General features: G+C 48.8%; 1 protein-coding gene across 2 annotated transcripts in view; it reads right to left on the reverse strand.

Annotated features, from left to right (window-relative positions):
• Positions 1-1,109: 1,109 nt before the first annotated feature.
• The window catches only part of LOC126545697 (uncharacterized), a 29,394-nt gene continuing 6,697 nt past the window's right edge, over positions 1,110-23,806 (reverse strand). The window contains exons 2-4 of one of the 2 annotated variants that reach the window (XR_011892970.1): positions 10,565-10,608; positions 2,660-4,780; positions 1,110-2,579 (exon numbers count right to left, since the gene is read on the reverse strand). Coding sequence is in view for 1 of the 2 variants with exons in the window: in XM_050193644.3 (XP_050049601.1) it covers positions 3,036-4,780; positions 10,565-10,608 (1,789 nt within the window). In the remaining variant the exon portion in view is untranslated. Of the gene's footprint in view, positions 4,781-10,564; positions 10,609-23,806 lie in introns of both variants that reach the window. The other variant, XM_050193644.3, reaches the window with a different exon arrangement.

Consider the following 23,806-nt stretch of genomic DNA (forward strand, 5'->3'; position numbering starts at 1 on the left):
AGCGGCGTTTTTGCGAGATACAAATACGGAAAGTCGGGCTCCACATCTTACAGTGAGCATGCGAAGCGCTTCCCTGAGAAAGGGTGAAACACCTCAAAAAGCAAGCAGAGTATAAAATCATGGTTAGAGCTACCCTTGGTCTTCATGTTCCAGCATGATATGTAGCGCATGGGTACCGGCTCTCGTGGTGGCGTGTCGAATAAGAACGGCGATTTCTGGCTATTCGTCAGAATCATAACTCTCAATATTTGACAGATCTGAAGAGCTCGTGCAGTTGACATTGTCACCCGAAGGTCCGACGCGCTCAGGAATCAGCTGTCTGCTCTTCGCTGGTTTCGTTCGCCCGGCGGGCGAAACCGGCATGCCTTGCGCGCCTTCCCTACTGGGGACACTCGTGACGTCACACGAAGATGTTCACTCGGCTGTAAGCTTGGTGAGGTTTCGGTTTCGTTTTCGCGCTTTTTAAAAATTAATTTCGAATTTGCGGTACAATTCTACTATCAGACACGCGAAAGGTTACCGTGACACGGTCTCGGGAACCTAAATATACCATTACCTTCACATGGTCAAAAAATCGCTGGAGTTGCCCTTTAAACTACAACCACGGAAGCTGCTCTTCTGCTCGTGCAACGTAGCCAAGAAGGCACCTGTTAATAAAACAAATTACCGTCAGCGGTTGAATAAACGTATAAATAATATTTCTGAAGTAACGCCGTTAACGTACGAGCAGACATTATCGAAGGGTTTCGATCCGACATCCTCCTTGATCTCCGAGCCGAGCTCGGGCACTATTTTGGATATTGTCTAATTCCACCAGACTGTCAATTTCTCCGTAATGTTGGCATTTTGAACCAATGAGAAGGGCCGCGCGTAGCAGCAGTTCTCTGGGCCAATCAGAGCTGACAAGATGGCGAATTCGATAGTATGGCGGAATTCGAAAACGTCCAGAATGGTACCCCTGGCACGAATACCAAACTGCAGCACGAACTGCACAATACCACACAGTGGCAGTGCATAGGAACTACCTTGTATTTTTGACTTGGCTGCACATGCTGAATTACTTCCTTTGCGGTGCTGTGAGAGTGCAATACCAGTCCAGAAAGTTCGTGTCGACAATAGCACTGCACGTTTATTTCAAAGATAAATAGAAATGCGTAAGCATAGTCGTCTGACCGTCACATTTCGCGCATTTGGCGCAGCGTCTTCTGCCGTCACCACAGCGTTCCCCGCGTGTTTTCTGCCTCGACGCTGCTCTCCGTGGTTCGAGAATTGTTTCGCTTTTAACACACATACGCACACAAGGTTGGCCAAAGATAGCGCAAATGACTACTCTTGGCGTAGTTGCTCCATCACTGCGTTGTGAATGCGTAATAATAAACAAAATGGCAAACGTTTACAGCTCCGTAAGCGAAAAACTAATAAGCTGGATGGAATTATACGAATGCTACAAAAAGATGAGTACGCTTCTCAGATTTAGAAAAATACCTGGCATGTTGCCTCATGCAAACCAAGTAGGTTTCAAAAAACAATTCTGGAGCGGTGGCCCACGCAGTTTCTTAACAGCCAAAGTGAAGCCAGCGCTTGCCCCTATTTCACATTTAACAGGAATAGGCGGGCTAGTTGGTGGGCGATATTGGAATGCATCATGTAACCGCACAAAAACAAGGGAGTTCCTTCTTTGTCCCTTGTTTTTGTGCGGTTGCATGATGCATTCCCCTATTTCACCTCTGAGAGAGAGCAACAGCTGGAGTCCACAAGCAACTTAAGTGCTTTCGTATGCTAATGGATAGGTTAAGTAGAAAATGTCGGTGTTTCTAGCTAAATTTTAGCTTTTAATGAGTACTGGTACGATCTATTATTTTTTTCAGGACGCTGAAGCAGGACGTTGAAGGTTCATAAAAAAACCAGTGACACAAAGATGGGCATTGAGTAGAACTTGTACGGTGAAATTAGCCACTACCTTAAATACGTGGGAAGTGAGAAGAAAGCGCTTCCTATTCCCCATTACAGCCTTATATTTTAGAGCGCAGCTCTAAGGCGCCCGTTTCTGCGTCGAGCGTCGGCGTCCCTCAGCGTCGGCAGCGTCTCTCGGCGCAACCGACCGAACGAGCACAGTGTAGTTTAAAGAGTGAACACGGAGCGCAGCGGGGGATGGAAGACGGAGGAAAGTATCGCGAAAGCGTGACAAAAGCGTATTGCGGGCTCTGCAATACCCAAGACGGGCTCTGCGGCGACAACCACTACGAGATGGCGCCAGAGTAGCGCGCCGTCGTCTGTTCATTGATGATGCCATTGATAAGGCATGCGGCGAGCGCGTCCACGGATACCACATATGGAAACAAACCGCTGCATGAGCGGAGGACTGTCTGCGGCGGCTGTTGTGAATCGCGCACCCACTTCACCCACGGAAGACGATTAGCGAGTGTGCGACGGAAGACGGCGCGCTTCCTCCCCTCTTTCCTCCCCTGTGTGCGCGAGATTGAGTCGCGATCGACAGCTCACCCTCGCACGCTTTCATTCGCACATACAGCACACGGCGCGCGGCGACGATTTTATCGCCCTTTGACATTATACGGAACCTCACGGCGACGGCAGAAATGCACCTGGAGTCCATATAGTTGCTACCGCAATAATATCGCCCTTTGACATTATACGGAACCTCACGGCGACGGCGACGGCAGAAATGCACCTGGAGTCCATATAGTTGCTATCGCAATAATAAGTATTGAGCAAATTTTGCATTAGGGAGTATTGTAATCGTCAGTGAAGTTTTTTTTTTTGTGTGTGTGTTTTGACTGAGCAAGATGGCAGCGGCCTGGCTTCACTTTCGGGACATTAGCTCCACTCCAGATCTTTTTTTTTCTGTACTCCTTGATGAAAGCATCCAGGCATGTCGCCTGTATAAACTATGTAGACGTCTGTCCAAAACTTTCACTACAAAGAATAAAAACACGTGAGGGTCAATTACGCACTCCTTCCAGTTGCTACGGTATCTGTCTACAAAACTCAACAGCATTTACAAAACTATACTATTGCTAGACGGTGTTCACAAACAAGCTTCTAACAGCTTCGAGAGGCAGCACAAGGTCACAAGCTTTGTCAGAAAACTGGGCAGTTTGTTCAACACAACGTTCTTGCAACAAAAACGACAGCGCCGCAGCCGCTGACCATGACCCTACGGGTGGACCATTGATCTGTATGTTTCGCACTTCTTCGCTCTGCTCGCCTTCCAACAGGAGTTGGGTGCACTTTTGAAGGACGTTAGATGCAGGACACAGCAATGTTGCCGCGCTCAGAAGCGTCACAATGCCGGGGTACAAGCTTTTGAAAGAAGACACCATCCTGACGGCCAGGGCATCGAAGTTGTCTCTCAGCTGCGTCACAAACGAATTATGCACCGTCCGCTTGTATGATCCCCATTCTTGGAACACGTCGACATTATCCAGCAGCGAGTAGCGATACTCTCGCGCCAGCGCTTTTATCGAGTCGAACCCAAAGTCGTCTAGCTGACACGAGTCCACTGGCCACACCTTAGGGTCCAGAATGCTGAACTTGCTGATCGACGGGCTGGTCTGGCGCACGATGTCGTCTAGGATCTCGGCCATGAGGCTGCACACCCTGTTCATAGTGGCCGTGAACAGCGCCTCGTCCAGATCGCAGCTAATGTCGACACCGCGATAGCGGCCGCAGCTTTGTCGCAGTTCCTCAAGCAGTTCCTCGACGCGAACGCCACCCGTGGCGGTGTGGTGGCGGAGCGTGCTCGAGGCACCCTGCAACTCGTTGAGTACCTGGTAAGCAGGGATGCCCAGCACCACCACCCGGCTTGTCCACTCATGTAGGCTTCGGAAGAGCTCGATGTAAAACACCAGGTTCACTATGAAAGTCGTCGACTTGAGGGTGGCCAGAATGAAAGAGATCACCTGACGGTCGTCTTCCACGAGCGAATCCACCAAAACTTTGTTCAATTTGGTCACGATGTCCAGCCAGTGATTGTGCAGCGTAACCAGAGTCTTGTAGTTAAAAAATGTGCTCGTTGATGACTCTGGGCCTTGAAACATCGCATCTCCAAGGTTGAGGTCATCAGCTAGAGCCAGGTTCTTCAGCATGTTGCACAGATTGGCTATAATGGCTACTTGAGGGTCATCCAGCATAGACTTCTGCAGTGCGTGACCCAGCACAGACTCTAACTTATAAATAACACAGTGAAACTCGAGGAGCGCATTTGTGCGGTCCTTTTTTGCACTTAATAAGGCCTCGATCTCCTCCATATGAAAGCAATCTCTGTCAACAGTTGCTGCTACCAGCCGACAGGAATCGGACACGCCCAACTTGTGCAATTTTATATTTAGTACATCAGCAAAGCTCGAAGCCATACCTAGCTTGAAAGAAACAAGGTATTTTATGACTAGCTGGTTGTTCTTCACAAAAGTTATAAATGCAGCATCCTCAAATTCTCCACATCTAACAAAGGCCAAACCATACAGGCCAGCAGCATTAATGTCTTTTCCCAGTGCCTGCAGCAAGCACTTGTCAATAGCTGCACCAATTTCAGACACAATGCCGTATGCATTTTCCTGGCAGAACGCTACAACATCCTGAGGTTGTTTGTTGAGGCCCACGACCACAGGGAGATCACTGGCAGAACTGTTCGCTTTGAGAACTTGATAGGTACACTGGAATAAGCAGGTCAGGTTGACCTTGGAACATGTTCCAACAAACTGCATGTCGATGTCCGCACTTTGAATCTCGTTAAAGCCTTTGGGATATTCCAAGAGATGCCCTGCAAGACATGAAACAACACAAACATGAAATGAACGGAGGCGAGAGCCGCGCAGTTCACACAGCCTGTACGCCCACATAAACTTGACAGAAGCATCGTAATGTCACATACATGCTGGCTAGAGAAGTGCTTAATCGGGTTCATGAGAATACTGTGTAAAAGAGGCGAGTGAGTGCGGGAGTGGATCAGGTAAATACACCTACACGGGGTGGACTGACCAGCTTGGACCACTCGGCAAACAGTGGGTCAAACGGCGCAATTCAGTACTTTTAACAATCTAGGAAACTGCAATCCCACAAGACCACTCCCACAACACCTGCAGATTATGGTTGCTACAAACGCACTGCCAGACTTGACGTTAAGCCCTGGAGCTGCTCACGACTAGCTAAAAACGGGTTCATACAAGCGTTAAGGAGTTGTGGCTTGACCGATAGATAGGAGGCGAGCCGGAGCATCCAGCTGTGGTGTTAGTTCGCCCATACACGCCGAGTTCGTGTAAGTACAATGCCGCGCCAAAAGTAATCGGCAACATTTCTTTTACACACCCTGTCGCATTATAAAGGTGGAAATGTGCCACCTTAAACAGGAGATTTTTCACTCATTACCCGAAGTCACTGTTTCTTTGCACAAATCTACTACCGCTAAGGAAGTGAAAATCCTCGTACTGTGGAATTTTTTTCAGCCGCTCAAAGAAGTGCGACGCACTGCTTCCTTGATCATATGTAATATTTCATGTTGCGTCTCATACCTCAAGAAATGCGGGGTGACTAATGAAGGTGCCACATCACAGCTGCAGTATTTGTAGAAGGAAAGGAAAAAAAACAAAGAACTTAGCCCACTGGCCTCAATGCAGCAAACGACAAGTAGCACCTTTGAATATTTTTTTGTTTAGCTGCAGGCTGTGTGTGAAGAACCTACCACAAAGTATGTCAATTTTTTCAATGTTATGCGAGCGGTTTGAGTGCACTTATCATGCCTCAACATTACCTCTCATTTACGACGTCCCTCGTGCATAGAATTTACTGTATATCCTATTCTCAGGTGGGAATGGCTGAAGAAAAAAGCTGCATGGGCAGCTTGACATGCTTACCGACCCCTACATGTGCCACATGGACAGGTCGGCAACAGGTTACGGTGAAAGTCAAACAAAAGTTATCCGGATATTCACCAGAATGAAACAAAGTGGAACATGAGTAACAGAACTAAATAAAAATAAGATAGCAAGGTATGCACTTAAAGGATAAAATGACGAAACTTCTGTAATGTCCCGTTACAGCAAGCAACATTCGTGGTTGGTTGGTTCAGGCTCCGAAAAAATAGCCACATCCTACAGGACCGCACCACAATACCTGCGGATTATGGCTTCTACGAGGCTTTTGTTGAACCCACGAAATGAAATGTCCTAGACGCCTTATGTTTCAAGTATATCAACAAACACTGCATGTTGCAATGTCTCAATATTGCACACACACACTAAAAAACCATGTTGCTCAATACCTTCCAGGGGCATAGCCAGGGAGGGGGCTTTTTCGGTGTCAGAACACCCCCGCCCCCCCCCCCCCCCCCGAAATTTTCTGAATCCTGCATACGCCCCCCACTCCCCCTCCTTTCAGCCTTTTTTTCACCCATGTTATTTACAGACTGCATCCATATATTAAAATATAAAAACAAAAACAAGAAGTATGTCAGTTTGTTGACAAAAATAGTTCGTTCTAAAAACCACATGGCACCACTAAGCTAAAGTTATTGTTGCGTCTCCCTTTTTCCGTCCCTTCGCTCAGCATTGAGATCAGCATAAGACTCACAGCCGCCTCGCTAAAAGCTTGAATCCGTTGACTTTGACTTCTACAGTGCCGTTTCATTGCAGTTTTTAACATCCACAATTTGCAGCAGATTCCGCCCACTTTGCCCGTCAGCACCGCAGAAGCGGTTGCTAAGGTGTGCACTTAACATTCACCGGGATATTGCTGTCAGTCCAAAAACTGTCCTTCCGCATCTTTCCTTCTACCGCCGTCGGCTTCGGCCTGAACGCGAGCAGAGAGACTCCTTTCCCATTTTTTGTGCATTAGGGTGCGCAGGTGAACGGCCGACTTTACGTAATGTTCAGCTTGTAGAAGAACGCACAGACGTTTAATGTATTGCCGCGACCATATTTTAATAGCGCTCTTTTTCCTTGTCCAATAGTACCGCGTTGAATTTCAAACAGTGGCCCTTATTTTTGTGTTTCAGTAATTATTCAGGAACGTTCTGGTACACTTGCCTTCTTTTTCGTACGCGTGTGTGTGTGTGTGTGTGTGTGTGTGTGTGTGTGTGTGTGTGTGTGTGTGTGTGTGTGTGCGTGTGCGTGTGTGTGTGTGTGAGAGAGAGAGAGAGAGAGAGAGAGTAAATGTTCTGTAGGGATCAAGTATCCGGGGTCCTGTGTGCACTCGTATATTTATGCAGATATTACAGTGACTGAAACTAACCCTTCGGCTTTATTAAAGTAGAAAAATGACTAAGATATTGTTTGGGCACAGGCTCTTTTTTTTTTACTGATGCTGTATAACACGCTCCGAAAAATATTTCTGTCTACGCCACTGATACCTTCGGCACAAACCCTTGTGTATGTTCCAGCAGAGCGACATTTACGCGGGCCAGAGGCGTTGTACGCCCATGGTCTTATTACAGCAAGATGTCTTCTAGATCATGTGTAATGAAATGTAGACTCAAACGGTTGTATGCACCTGCACAACATTAATGGGACACTGAGAATAAACATTAAATTGGGGCAGATTGCTTGATAGCCTTCCGGAACACCAATCAGGTGAATTTTACAGAGCGTGTAGGATCTGTAAGGGCCAAAAAGAATGCACAAATAAAATAATGGAAGCAACAATACCTTGAAATCCCTACGTGAGCTCCCCTAACGTCACCGATTTTAACAGCATCTGTTCGGCACCCCATTAGTGCTTATCAATTACACTGTGCTGCAAACAATGAAGAGGTGCGGCCTCGCAAATTTTTACATCTTCTGTTTGCCCCATCGGCGCAGCAGTGGAGAACGAACCATAAAACGGGAAGTTTGGCCGTAACCTTTTCCCAGAAATTATGAACATTTTTTATGCCAACAGAATGAAAACGGAGTTTCGAGAGGCTACCTTAACACTCTAACTTGATTTAGCGCTTCTCTTTAGTGACCCTTTAACTGTGCGATCATTTTGAAGTTGTGATCTCTCCAATGTGTCACTATAGTGACTTCCCACATGGCGTCTTCCAGGCAAGCATTGGTTATACGGAGCTCTATCCTATGTGCTCTATCCTATGAGCTCTATCGGAGCTCTAATGTATGTGCCAGTGAACAAGCCAAAGAGTGCAATGTACTAAGACGTCCCTCTATTTTTGCCAATTATCTGACTATTGCAACATACCGTGCGCAAAGAGCAGCGACGTGTTCCAGGCATTAGAGAGTTTTAGAATAGGGGCCCCAAACGTTTTGGGGCCCCAAAGAAATAGCGTTGAAGCCACTGCGCATGTGCAAGACGCAAACTGCGTTTGGGTTTTGCGTTGGGAACGCTATTTCACGGATTTAGCGGGAGCCCAAATAGCGGCCCCCAAACCTTTGCGTCGGCAAACATAGACCTCAGACTCTGCCCAGGCGGCGCTGCGGAAAAAGCCGTCACCAGCGCCCCCATCGGAGCCTTGGCGCGAACTGAGTAGTGCAAGGAGAGCTGTCCGCAAGCGAAGGTGCATAGGCCACAATGGACCCTTTTTCGTTTGTGTTGAGGCACGGTTTCCTAAAAATCAAGGACCTGGAAAGCTTCTTCCGCCCATCCACGCTTCGGAAAGGAAGCTCAGCAGAGCGAAGTACGTGTACAATATAAAATAAAGTCTCAAGTGTTATTTCGGCGTGCTGCAACTCGCAAGTACAGAGAGTATCAGGTTTGTCTGTATGCATATCAGCATAAAAATCTAAGCATTTCAAATTTGTTCATATTGAATATGTCCTGAACACAAGACTTAAGTATCTCCTATATATTTATGTATTTTATCGTAATGTTTTGTCTCGCAATTATTTACAGACAGTATCCTTTCATAACCTTTTCCAGGACAGCAAACAGAAAGCGTTTTCCTCGCAGGAGCTACAGCATCGCTGGTACCTTAATTTGAACTTTTCGCAGACGCTTCGAGCAACAAGCGCGCACAAATAAATGCAAATACACGCGACATTTTTTTTTCTTTACACACGTGCGTTACTTCGCAAATACTCGTCCAGTGCTCCTACAGCAACTTGATTGCTCACATTTGAAAAACGCAGTCGAGCAGGCTCAGCACATTGCGAAGCGTGCTTATATCGGCGCAGGACATACAAAATACCGAAAGTAGAAATGAGCTCGCGATACAACGATGCTCTAGAACAGGATTTTGAATTCATAAACGAACCAGAATGTTTGGTTAAGCTGACCTGCCAAATCTCTCCATTCCACTTGTTGAGTCAAGCGGAGGCGGACGTCTGCTAAAAGGTGGAGATATCGATGGCACATAAGCAGGATGGTTCGCAACGTTGTTTTTTCTGTTACCAACGAAGTGGCGGCTGCAAATTCTTGAGTTTTCGCTTGGTTACCACGGTCCTCCGTCAGGCCTACGCAACACAATTATAGAAGAACAAAATTGTCTCACTTTCTCATGCGAGCCGCTGTGTTGTGGGGAATGCAAGTAATCCGATTACCCAACAGGTTGAACGGCCCGTATCTAGCGCTCTCGCCTTTCCCCTTCATACGATCGCGATGGAAATCGGTAAAACTGAACGTTGTTATTCCGTCCTTCACGTTCATGGCAATTAACAACACAACAGTAGCGTCGATTGCGGCGTTTCTTCGTAGCGCCCGGAGCTATCGTGGTTGTCGTCGTTTCCGCCATCAGTCTGAAAAGTGAGCCAGCAAGCGCTTTATGGCAGTTCGGCGGCGCGTCCGACTAGCGTAGAAATTCATAGCTCTCTGGGTGTTAAATGCGCAAAACACTCGCAATATGGACCAAAATCTAGTTAAATTGTCGTTTCGCCGTCGCTAGCTGCATAGTCGGGCTTCGGACTACTCAATTACTCCCTCTTCGCACCGGCAGGTTGCAAAACTCCAGAGTCTGACGTCCATGGCGGCACTCATCGAAGCGACGGCTATAACTTAGCACAAAACTGGGTTCGATTCGCGGTAACGCGTGAAGTTCGCAAGCTAGGAGAAGTGACTGCGGTTATCGCTTTCTCTCAACTAGCGTGTGTTATGAAGATTGACTCATTAGACGCCGCTGATTTTGAATTCGATTGTGGATTTAAGGCTCGTAGGCCTAACACGGCTAAGCTTGGCTGGTGAAGGCTAGTAAAGTTGGTTTGCTCAAAACTAAGCGCAACTAATTGTTTGCTGCTAATAACCTCTAAATTGTAATTAAACGCGAATACACGCAAGTCAAAATTATTATGCCTATCATAAAATGGTATATTTTATTTAATTATTTCTAATAGCTTTTCTTTGACGCCGTAGTGGCGCTGTCAGCGCAAGACGCTATCCCCAAACGTAAAACCCTATTCTAAAACTCTTCACTCCTACGTGCCCCAACGCTAACACCCGCAAAGCTCTTTAGGGCCCCAAACTATTGGGGCCCCTATTCTAAAACTCTCTATTAGCTTACACCTTCCGTCAGTACTCCCCTCCAGCCAATCATACTGGGTGAAAAAGGAGCGCTACAGAAGTGATACTGCAAGTGCATAGGCAGCATTGCAGTATACTAGAGGAACAAGCTGCACCATATACGTACCAGAGCCAGTTCCTTGAGACGCAACAAAGGGGTTTTCAGCCATCCTGCAAGTGAAAACTGCAATTGGGCACGCAGTCGATTTTCTTCGCATACAACAGACTTGCAATGGTAATAAATACCGTCCATAAAAAGAAAAAAACAGTACAGGGAAGAAGAAACGCACCGTGAAAGACACAAATGATTCAGCCATTAAGAAAGGGGCTAATTTGTTGGGCTGTTCTGAACAACAAACACATACACCAACTCGCCCAGTTTTCCTTACTTCATTAATTAAAGGCGCATGACGTGTAAACAAATCCAAGCAATACACCATGCAAATATGAAAAAAAGAAAGAGAACTTCCTGAAAGCTGTTGACATGCTTCATAATTTATCTCTCTTGTCTGCGGCTCCATGCTCGCTACACATGGAAGTGCGCTGGGACATCCTGCAGGACACCTCTCCTAAGGTCCATTGCGACCACACGAACAAATACTTTGGGTGCATTCAACGATGCACAAACGCTATCTGCAGATAAGAACAACATGCGGTGCGCTCAGCCTGAAAACGACAAACAAGTACTGACAAGGATTAAATGAGACGAGGACTGAAGTAGAGACAAGTGAACAGGACAAGCGCAGGAGTAAGTCGAATCCCACTTCTGTGCATGTACAGCGTTGCTGACCTATTTATCGTGCGCTAAACCGCCGTCGTCCGCTATATCCAGGTCCCTACAGTGATCAGATCGTTTTAACACCTTCAAGAAAAATGTCTAGCACTAACCGTTGCTATGTTTGATTCAAAATCTGGCTACAGGATCGCATTTTTTGCTATACGCATTGTTCAGTGAGACGCTTGGTAATGTTACTTGCCTGGTTTGTCAGAAAAAAAAAAAAAAAAAACATGAGGAAGCACCATCATATGAGCATCAGTGAGCTGATGGATGTGGACTGGTTTCGCTGCACGTCGACAACCAAAAAAAAATCACGCAGAACTCGTCGACGATGACTATCCAAATATATGCGAATAGCTGAAATCAGCCATACAAGGTGTGTACTTCGGTGGGGCTATTCTTTCCTGCTTCCCTTTAGAGAAGCTGCGCCACCTAGCAGCGCGCCCATGAAGTCCGGCTGTGGCCTCCCAGATGTATGGCGCACCGGTGCTTGCGAACACTGAACAGTCATCACAAAGCACGGCGCTGCCATGCCACAGCACTGTACACGATGCGAGACATTGTTGGTTGCAATTTGAGAACATCCGCTACTCCCCATCACTCACTACTCAAGTTGTAAAGCTTCATTTTATTTTCATCATGCAAAGACACACACGATGCAAGCATTGTACACGATTTTATAAGAAGACTCAATTGATTTTCTTAATATTATTGCAGGAAGAAAGCAGGCCCACGAGTGTAAAATAAGGGATATTTACAACTGGTATTTAAGGCGTTCAGGCAACTGCCAGACTTCGTCTTCCTTTAGTCTATGTCACCGTCTTTCCCTTCACCGTAACATCGCCCACCCGGCGGGGTTAGCTCCGTCCCGGTGCAAGTTATAGAGCCTCGCTTAATGGGGGGATATAGGGCTTGAGCCTGGCGATGTGAACAACATCGCTGGTGACGTTGGGAGGTACTGAAGGCTGATTGACTGGGGCGATCTCGTATGTCCCGTCGGACAGTTGACGTAAGATCTGGTACGGACCGAAATAACGGGAAAGTAGTTTTTCCAACAAGCCGACGCGACGTGAAGGCGTCCAGAGAAGGACAAGGGAACCAGATGAAAAATGGCGGTCTCGGTGCCGAAGGTCGTAGCGTTGCCTTTGAGAAGCTTGCGAGACTGAGAGGCGATGACGGGCGACGTCTCGGGCCTGGGCGGCTAAGGCAATAGCATCGGGAGCGTAACCAGTGCAGGATGATTGTACTGCGGAAGGTAGCAACGTGTCGAAGGGCAAGGTGGGGTCGCGGCCATACAAAAGGTAAAATGGTGAAAATTCGGCAGTGTCGTGACGGGACGAGTTGTATGCGAAAGTGATGTATGGTAAAGCGACGTCCCAGTCGCGGTGATCGTCGGAAACGTACATGGCCAGCATTTCAGTTAGTGTGCGGTTGAGTCGCTCGGTGAGGCCGTTCGTTTGAGGGCGGTACGCGGTAGCAAGCTGGTGCTCTGTAGAACAGGAGCGCAGCAGATCATCGACGACCTTCGATAGAAAGCAGCGGCCGCGATCCGTGAGTAACTGGCGAGGGGCGCCGTGGTGCAGGATGACGTCGTATAATAGGAAGTCGGCGACATCTGTAGCGCAACTGGTTGGCAGCGCTCGTGCGATGACATATCTCGTGTCAGATCTGTTACTACAGCAATCCATTTGTTTCCTTTGTTGGAAATTGGAAAGGGGTCAAGGAAGTCGAGGCCCACACAGAAGAAGGGCTCTGTAGGGATATCAATTGGTTGAAGCAAACCAGCAGGAGGCATAGCAGGCGTCTTCCGGCGCTGACACACGTCGCAAGAAGCCACATAACGGCGCACAGAGCGATAAATGCCGGGCCAGAAGAAGCGGCGCCGCAGGCGGTCGTAAGTACGAGTGATGCCCAGATGTCCAGCAGTAGGAGCGTCGTGAAGTTGCTGGAGCACGGCCAGCCGAAGGTGCTTGGGAACGACTAGAAGGAGCTGCGGGCCATCAGGACGAACGCTACGACGGTATAAAGTTCCATCGCACAAGGTGAACATCCGGAGGGACGGGTCATTGGGCGAGGAGCTTAGGCGTTCCATAAGTGTTCGAAGAACAGGACCTTGGCGTTGTTCGTCGCCAATATGGAGGAAGCCGGGGAGGGTTAGAACACTGATGTCCGAGTCTGCATTGGTATCGTCCGGTTGATCGACGGGATATCGGGATAGGCAGTCAGCGTCTTTATGCAGGCGCCCTGACTTATACACAATAGAAAATGTATATTCTTGTAGACGCAACGCCCAACGTGCAAGTCGTCCAGTTGGGTCCTTCAAAGAGGAGAGCCAGCAGAGGGCGTGATGATCGGTTACAACGCAGAAGCTCCGACCGAAAAGGCACGGTCGAAATTTCGCGACCGCCCATACGAGCGCGAGACATTTTCTCTCAGTAATGGAGTAATTTAGCTCGGGCGTGGAAAGAAGGCGGCTGGTTTGTAAGCGATGAGACGGTCTTGGCCCTGTTGACACTGAGCGAGGACAGCACCGATGTCATGACCACTCGCGTCAGTTGTACTTCAGTGGGGGCAGAAGGGTCAAAGTGTGACAGAATCGGGGAAGTTATGAGCCCCTCAATCAGGGTAGAGAAGCCTTTCTCCTGCAGTGATCCCCAAGAGAAAGACATCTTTCTTAAGAATGTCAGTGAGAGGGCGAGCAATGTCGGCAAATTTTTCACAAATCGCCGGAAATAAGAGCATAAGCCCAGAAAACTACGGACATCGTTTGTTGAACAAGGTACAGGAAAATTTCGCACGGCGTGAACTTTCTGTGGATCAGGTTGGATTCCGGCGGCGTTTAAGAGATGGCCGAGCATGTTAATTTCACGGCGACCCAAATGGCATTTGGAGGAGTTTAGCTGAAGGCCAGCCCTGCGAAACATGGAGAGTATGGTTGTGAGGCACCGCAGGTGGCTCTCAACGTTCGGCGAAAACACAATCACATTGTCGAGGTAACAGAGGCATGTAGACCACTTCAAGCCGCGCAAGAGGGAGTCCATCATGCGCTCGAATGTAGCTGGCGCATTGCATAATCAAAAGGGCATGACTATAAATTGGTACAGACCGTCCGATGTGATGAAGGAGGGTTTCTCGCATTCCATCTCATCGACGCTAACCTGCCAATAGCCGGAGCGGAGGTCAATTGATGAAGAGTATTGGAATCCGTCAAGACAGTCAAGAGCGTCATCAATGCGAGGCAGGAGATAAACAACTTTCTTTGTTATCCTATTGAGGTGACGGTAGTCAACGCAGAAGCGCCTCGAGTTCTTTTTTCTTTACTAAGACAGCTGGTGATGCCCACGGGCTGCTAGAAGGTTCAATGATGTCCTTGTCCATCATCCTGTCTACCTCTTTCTGTATGATGGCCCTTTCTGTTGCGGAGACACGATATGGCCGCCTATGAATGGGGCTGGCGTCACCGGTGTTGTTGCGATGCGTGACAACAGATGTCTGGCCCAGTGGACGGTCGTCCAAATCAAAGATATCCCGATAAGGTGACAGGAGGTGACGAAGAGCTGTTGTGTGCACGGAAAGTCAGGGACAATCATCTTAAAAACATCGTCCGCAGGCGTCGAGTACGAAAGAGTGGGCGACAAAGGTCTATTGGTACTGAGGAAGGATTCAGAGGTCAAAGAAGAAATCTCAAATTCTTCCAAAGGAGTGATATGCGCTATGGCGATACCGTGTGGTAGCACATGCGACGAAAATCCAAAATTGAGGATGGGTACGCGAGCGTAGTTTTCGCGGATCCGGATTAAGGTACTCGGTAGGGCAATATTGCGCGACAAAACCACGTCAGTAAGCGGCGACACGACGTACTCGCCATCAGGTACGGGAGGACAGGGCGTCAGGAGGACATTTGTAGCAGCCTGTGGAGACAGCCTTGCAAACTCGGCAGAACATAAGCGGTGTGAAGCACAAGTTGTTGCGTAGGGAGGAAGCGGCAGATCCAACTGTACAACACCTGCGGAGCAGTCAATTTGGGCAGAGTGCTTCGAAAGGAAGTCAAGGCCGAGAATTGGGTCGTGCGGACAGTGCTCAAGGACGATAAATAAAACAACAGTATAATGGCCCCCAATGGTCACACGTGCTGTGCACATTCCAAGAACAGATGAAGTACTCCCATCGGCGACTCGCACGGTGCGGCGGGCGTCAGAACCTTCTTGAGCCTTCGGCGGAGGGCAGCGCTCATAACCGAAAGCTGCGCTCCTGTGTCAACGAGAGATGTAACAGGAACGCCATCAACTTCAATGTCCAGTAGGTTTCCACGTGTAGGCAGGGTCAACAGACGATTTGTGAGCCGGGTCGGAGTTGCAGCTTCACCTCCGGGAGCTGCACCGCCTAGTTGCAGAAGGGGACGACCGGTTGCAGAAGGGGACGAAGAGCGGTGAACGAGAGGCGAACGGGACCTACGACCTTGCGGAGACGGGGAGCGGCTGCACTCTAAGAAAAGTTTACACCCTTTGGGGTGTGTATTTGGCACACAACAATAATCGTCATCTGTCTTGCCCGCATTTGCTTTCTTGAAAACGCTGTGCTCGCTACTTTACTGTCGAGAATTCTCTGTCATACTGATAACGCGCATGCCGTTCGAGACTTGGAGGTACCGGGCTCGCAGCGTTAAAGAAAGGAAATGCGGGCAAGACAGATGACGATTATCGTTGTGTGGCAAATATACACCCCAAAGGGTGCAACTGTTTTTAGAATGTGGATCTTGGTGGAGCACTGTCAGCGTTGATGTTCCTAGTCGGCGTATTGGGCGAGAAAGTACGATTGTCTGGCACTTGGCGGTAGTGACTCGGAGACGACCACCGAGGAGGCGACGACCAGTGGTTACGGCAATGACGGGTGATGTGTCCAATACCGGAACAATTAAAACAGATGGGTTGATCATCCGCTGTGCGCCAGTCGGCTGAGTTGCGACGGAGTGGCGGAAAGTTCTGCGTTGGGGAGCGAGCGGCCGGAGTAATCTGGTAGGTGTTTGCATGGCGGACCGAGCAGAGAGATGGAATACCCAAACTTGCTATTTCCTCCCGAACGACCGCTTGTATAAGACCACAACGACGAGAGCGTCGATGATTCGACGATCATGCGCTAGTGCACGGCGTGAGAAGTTGCCGTCGCGAGAAGTTACGTTCTCTGTAGACGCGCGAGAGATGGGAGGCAAGTGGTGTTGCGTTGTTCGCTGCACGAACTTCAGTCCTCGCCATCCGCACACACAGTTTGAGCCGATGCCGATCGCGTTCAGCCGACGTTAAGCCTGTATGTCACAGTCGTGTAGTTCATGCGTCTGCTGCTGGCGGACCTGAGCGAGTCGCCTGAAACTAATTAAGCCATCAGGGTGAAGAAAACTCCGTCTGTAGTTCAGTTTTTACCATAGGGATTTGAAATAAACAATTCCTCATTTCGTACAGTGCACACACAAAAAGCGAGAAGCGATGACACGGAGCAGTATCGACATCGGTACGCTACCGTTTTCGACGGAAAGCTGCCCACTGTACTCACCGGCACTTCCCTAAATTAAATGCGACTACGAGGATGGGTGTATTTTTACGTATTGTCATGCTGACTCATAATTTAGCTTCCGAGGTGCACTGCTTGCCTCGTATCCCAAATGGGCAGCATGCGTGCAAGCGCAGGCCCCTTCGATACAGCAGCGTAAACAACCGCCTCGTTCATCTGCCAACGGTGTCTATACTGGCATCTGCGTTTCCGCGAGAAAACTACGCGTTCTCCAAATGAACGATTTCACGCGCAAAGTCCTCATCTATGTCCACTTTGCGGAACCTATTGTGTGCATGGAGAATACGAAGAATGATAAGTAGGCAGCATAACGCTGCCTACGGGATGCTATTGGCCTAATAGCATCCCGTGGGCCCTCGCGCCGTGCATCAGCGCCATTTTTGCTCGAGAACCGTCTATGGAGTGGCGAGGAGCGCATGTTGGCGCCCTTGCTACGCTCGAGCAGTGTAGGCGGCGCCATGGTCGAAGAGGGAGCGTGAAAGAGAGGATGCTGTAAAGCAGTGATCTGGGCTTATTGGTAAGACATCGTGAGGCTTATAGCGCGTGAAAAAGACAAGGACGAAAGGGAGGCGTGACACACACAGACGCTAACTTGCAACAATCTTTATTTCGAGCAAGGGACCCATACATATATACAGCTTTTTTGCAAACAGCGCATGTATGATGTACGCGAAAAAGTTGTATATATATATATATATATATATATATATATATATATATATATATATATATATATATATGTCCCTTGCGCGAAGTAAAGATTGTTGCAAGTTAGCGCCTGTGTGTTTCACGTCTCCCTTTCGTCCTTGTCTTTTTCACGCGCTATAAGCTTCACGAAAGAGAGGAGAAACGAGGAGGAGTGAAGGCGGAGGAAGAGAGTGTCGCTACTTTACGAAGTTTAAGGGGCTTTAAGATCGGCTTGGCTTGGGCGCCCTCCCCGGCGGAGACACTCGTCACGTCACACGAAGAGGCTCACTTGGCTCCTTGGTCAGGTTTCGGTTTCGGTTTTGCGCTTTTTTGCCTATTTAAAATTCTTTTCAACTTTGCGAAACAATTCTATCAGACACGTGACAGTGGGGTCTCAAAAACCTAAATATTCCATTACCTTGACATGGTCAAAAAATCGCCGAAGTTGCACTTTAAATTGTGGCGTGAATGCTTTATTGTAGCTGTACCGTTGATCGACCTGTCAGGTGTGAGAAGCATTCAACGGGCTTCCCCACGTCAACATAATTGCCCTCTTCTCCGAATCGACGACACGCTTTTCCCCGAGCTGACACAAAAGGATAGAAGCAGAAACCAAACGGCAAGAAGGCGCCCCACCCCCACTCTTCACAAGCGGACTCAAAAGGGGAGACTAAAGCCCCTCCATCCACGCGCCACCGCCGCTTTCTTAAGTAGCGACAACCGCCTTTTCCCCTCACACCAAATCCGGTTCCGGCATTTCCGCTTCCGGCATTTCCGGTTCCGGCATGTCCGGTTTTAAGATTTCCGGTTCCGGCGTTCACGCTTCCTGGGGTTGCGCTGCGAGAATTTCCACTGTGATTGCAGACGATGGTGAGACGCCCGTGCTTAGCAACCGGTGCTAATTTCAGTAGCTTGCTCTAGCCATTCCACCAAGCGTCATTCGTGTGCATCTACGTGCTTGTTTGCGTACGCTGCGCCCGCACGCTTTGCCTGTCGTCCCCTTTCTCTGACAAAGTGCGGAGAGCCATGGGCTGGGGCACAACACACGAACATAATTCGCCGTACACATCTGCTCGCGTCACAGCACTAACACAATTCGCCGTACACCTTTGCACGCGTTACAACACGCGCGCACGCACCAATTCACTGCACACCTCCACTCATATCGCACAAGAAAAGCACACTTGTTTTCACCATGTCACTGAATGCCCTCCACGCAAATTTGAACTTGTTATATTTCATAGCTTCACGTCATTGCAGTTCTTCACGCAGTGCACGCACTTGGGACGTTCGTTACCTTCGATCTGCCGTACGAGACAAGTTCAACCTCAGAATCAACAGCATAAACTCTATGCGTCTGCCGTACAAGTTGGCGTCGCGAACTCCTTCACTAAAGTCCCTCCATACGTGCTGGCTGGAGGGGATGTATGCTTCAAAACAAGAAGAATTCAAAGGGGCCAAGCTGTTGTATTCAGCTGAAGTAGAAGTTTGCGGTCGCTGTTTTCCAAATGCACGAAAAACGGGAGCGGTCTCCAAGCACCCAGGCACTACATTCCACTGTACGTTGTCTCTCGTGGCACAACTTGTCGCAGGTTGACGCGAAGCAGCGAACACGACCAGATCGCCGATTACAGTAGGCGGTGGTTCTTGGATGGAATCGCATTAACAGTTTCAACCGCAGCTGGTGCAATTAAAGCCTCTCCGTAGACGCGAAAGTAAACAACGCTAAAAAAACATAGGGTCACTTCCACTCGGAACAGGAAGCTGAAGCTACGTAAGTTCCGCTTGACGCCGGAAGCTGAGGGGGTGAGTGGGAGAGGAGCATGGAGGAGGAGGGCAGGTTGGCGGTACTTAACCTGGTCGGCGGTGACGCGTGGATGTAGGGGCTTTAGGGGAGACGAAGCAATACAAACCAAAGGGCAAGAAGGCGCCTTCCCCCCCCCCCCACTCTCCACAAGTTGACACAAAAGGATGGACGGCGAAAGCACTACTACTTCCACAGGCTTCGGAAGAAGACGGCGGCGACGACAGGACAGCCAGTGGTTATTTAAGGCCGTGCTGGCCCACGTGTTAATAAGACCGCTCGAGACTCAGATGAGAGTCACATCCACGTGCCAATGAAGTGAATACAATCTTTTCTGCTTTTTTTCATCATCACTATGCCCGGCTTCGTCGTCGTTTCCTGATTCCTGCGGTGAAGGCCCACGTCACCCGGTCGAGATTATATCAACTGGTAGGCAGCAATGGGATACTCCACCCTTCGTCCTGGCTTCAGAAGAATGGTGAGCGCTTGACTTTCTTTGAGAATTTGCCAAGTTTGAGCTCGTGTGTTTTCTAAAACTGGAAATTAGTTTCTGTATGTGCAGGCTCCTGTTGAAAGCTTCCTCACGTCACAGCAGAGTAAGAAAGTCCTCGTTCGGGATTGACCATGGATTTAAGCAAATGGACAAAGCCAGAGTTATTAATTTGTGAAGAGCTGGGAAATGAGGTCAGAAAAAGTCAGAGAAAGCCGCAGCTTATTGAGGCGATTGAGAAGTGCGGGGCTCTTGAGGACGAAACTTCAGAAGCATGGGAAGAGATAGAGAAACGAGCTGAGAAAGCTGAACAGAGCTGCAGAGGAAAGGCAAAGAGCTGATAAAAGGGAAGCTGCAGAAAGAGAGGAACGAGAGCAGCAGACAGCTGCAGAACTAGACGTACAGCGGGATCTGACCATGCAATCGGCAAATAACATCTCAATAAATGAAAGACCTTCAGGTGAAGCAAGAGTGACAATAAGGGATCTCAGAAGCCGTACACGGTAAACGATGACATGGGATTGTTTCTCGTTACTTTTGAACGAACCTTCAAGAAAAACGGGTTGGCGCTAGAGAGTTGTTCACAACAGATTCTGACCGTTCTTCCTGGCGAGGCAACCGAAATAATTGCAAGTCTAACGAGAGACGACGCAGATGACTATCAGAAAGTCAAAGCTGCACTGCTAAGGGAATATCGGCTCTCAGCGGAGGCTTTCCGTCGTCCTTTTCGTGAGGCAGCTAGAACACCGGGCGAATCTTTTCAAGATTTCACTTACAAGTTGAAAGCCAATTTAATTGAGTGGCTAAAAGGGGAAGACGCGTTCGGTTGTCACGACAAGGTCGTCGAGTTAATCTTCTTAGAGCAGAGACGCGCCTATGGATTCAAGATAGGTCAGGCGAAAAGGGCTTGGAACGTGCTGCAGTGCTAGCAGATGAATTTGCGGCACGTCGCGAATCCGAGAAAACGCGTGTCAAGCCATTCAGTAAATTCAATAAGAAGGAAAACAGGCGCCCCTTTCACAACGAGAAAGCTGGAGGCGGAACCAAAGACGAGACGACCGATAATTCAGGCCAGAATAACACCACAGCGAAAGACGAAAAAAAAATCAGCAAGAACGTTGCAGGCTACAAAAACCGGTCGTCTTGTTTCCGTTGGCAGGAGCCTGGACACCTTGCGATCGGCTGTCGGAAGCCAAGAATTATTTTCTTTTTTGTGAATGGCGACGACAACTTGACGCTCTTAGAACCCTACCTTCGCGACTTAGTGCGTGGAAGGTCATGTAAGGTACTTAGGGACTCAGCGGCGACAATGGACATTGTGAACACAGCGTATGTGAAACCTGAGGATTTCACCGGGGAATGTGCGTGGATCCGGCAGGTAGTTCAGGAAAATAGTGTTTGCCTGCCCATAGCCAGAGTGAAGATTGAGGGGCCGTTTTGACTATTGCTGACTGAAGCCGCAGTGTCGCAAAATCTGTCCAAACATTATCCCTACTTATTTTCAAATCGCTCGGAAATGCTGTTGAAGAAGAAGGGCCTGAGTTTTGGCGACCATACGGTCCAAGCTCTCACGCGTTCAAAAACTCGGGAGATCGCGGCGAAGATAAACCACGGCAACGAAGCCCAAAATATGCCTCACGACATAGACACTCAGGAAACCCCGCCCACAGCTAGTGGAAGCGCTGAGGAAGACGCTAGCAAGGAGGCATCCGGGTCAGGAGGCAGCAAGGAGGCATCCGGTAGTTCTAACTACCGCAGCCAGAGAGCTAGCAGAGGAATCAGAAACTAATTTGGTACTGCCACATTCGGAAAGTTTTTTAGACCTACTGAGGGTTGATAAAGAAGGACTCGCGGCAGAACAAGAGAGCGATGTATCCTTCGACAAGTTGAAAGAAATAGAGGAAAAAGGGATAGCCAGAAAGAACATCACTTTTCAACGCCGCGGTGGTCTTTTGTACCGACAGTACAAAAACACGAAGGGAGTACAGTATGACCAGCTCGTTGTTCCCTCAAAAAACCGAGTTTCAATCCTTAACCTGTGCCATGGCAACGGCTGGACGGGTCATTTAGGCATAAAGAAGACAAAAGACAGGTTACTACTAGAATTTTATTGGCCGGGATGCTTCAATGATGTAGAAAATTATGTCCAGACATGCGAGGCTTGCCAGAAAGTGGGAAAGCCACACGAAACAAGGAAAGTTCCTACGAAATTGGTTCCTATAATCACGGAACCCTTCAAACGCTTAGTGGCAGATGTGGTGGGACCCCTCCTCGTGACTAGATCAGGTTACAAGTACGTTTTGACAATGATTTGCCCCACAACCAAGTTTCCGGAGGCCGTTCCCCTAAAAGAAATCAATTAGGTCGAGGTAGTTGAAGCTTTACTCTCGGTGTTCTCTCGATTAGGTTTCCCATCTGAACTGCAAAGCGATCAGGGCAGCGTATTCACCAGCGCCCTTACTACCACCTTCCTAGAAAGGTGCGGCATTCGCATCATCCACAGTTCAGTGCGGCATCCGCAGAGCGACAGTGTAGAAGCATGGTACTCTGTGCTGAAAAGGGTACTGCGGGCTTTGTGTTACGAGCAAAGAAAGGACTGGGAAGCGTGCTTAGCGGCCACTATGTTTGCCTTGCGCTCGGTGCCGCATGAAGCAACAGGGTTCAGCCCAGCCGAGTTCGTTTACGGGAGGTTGCTTCGATCCCCGCTTCAAATGGTGCGCGAGGCATGAAAAGGACGTGGAGATGATCCTACCGTTGAGTACGTATTGGAACTGCTAGAGCGCTTGCAATCTTGTCAAGAGCTGGAGGAAGCAAACATGAAATCCGCCCAAAGGAAAGTTAACATATACTACGATAGGAACTCTTGGAAGCGGACTTTCATTGTAGGAGATAAAGTGCTTTTGTTAACGGCGTCCAGAAAAATCAAGCTAGACGTTCTTTGGGAAGGACCTGCGGAGGTCACAGAGAAGCTATCAGAAAGAAACTATGCCATCAAATTACCGGGCAGGCGTAAAGAGCTGAGGATCTACCACACGAACCTAATGAAGCCATACCAAGAATGCGAAGCCATACTTCATCTAGCCCTAAAGATACCCGAAGAAGTGGAAACAGAATTTGCTTATCCGATGCCGCCAACGGAACTTTCACTTTCTAAAGTTTGCGCGGACATAGGCGCCGACCAAGATTCGAGCCCCTTCCCATCCACTACGGCTTACAGGGGCCTCATGGCGCTCTGTGATAGCGATTAATATTGACACGAATGCATCAAACGGCCCATTGAGCGAAAGAGCCGGCGTCTGCAGCAGCGAAACGGCATCTAAATTCCCCCTGGCTGCGACGCGACGTCACGAGCAGGCTACGTCACGAGCGCGCCTCCACGGAGCAGAGCGCGAAACAGAACACCTGCTGCTTCAACAGCGCGCCAGGTGTTGCGTGAGGAGAGAGGCCATCGCCGCGACGTCACGTCACCAGCGCGCCGTACCTCTCTCTCTCTCTCTCTCTCTCTCTCACCCCCACTGCTGCGCGCCCCTGCCGGCCTTCGCGGCCGCCGGTGCTTCCTCGGTTTCCGGTCGCGCAGGACGTCGGTGGCATGCGGCGTTGGCACCGCAGGCTTTAACCTGCACCAATTTAATCGCAAAACTCGCTAACATACGCCGCAGCAAAACTCGAAGGACCGCTCAGCGCCGTTCAATTGGAAATCAACGCTTTCGCACTCACAACGCATAAATGCTTAAGTGTCCTCAGTTTTGTTTGTGTTTTTTTTTTAGTTACAGCTACCACTGCTGTAACCGAGTGTATAACATTTTACGCTTTCTACACTAAACATTTAAAGGGGCCCTGAACCACTTTTTATCGAAATGGAGAAATGCATTTGAAGGTAAAATAGGCTATTTCAGGAGAAAAAAAATTGACTCGCCGTCCCAGCCCTGCTAAAGTGGATAGCCTGCAAAGCTGTTAGAAAAGCACTCAAATGCTGTCGACGGGGATATGAAATGTTTTATCGTTCTGCCTGGTCTTAGCATGACAGCATCATGATTTTGCACTC

Source organism: Dermacentor andersoni, chromosome 1, assembly GCF_023375885.2.
Source record: "Dermacentor andersoni chromosome 1, qqDerAnde1_hic_scaffold, whole genome shotgun sequence".
Classification (NCBI taxonomy): domain Eukaryota; kingdom Metazoa; phylum Arthropoda; class Arachnida; order Ixodida; family Ixodidae; genus Dermacentor; species Dermacentor andersoni.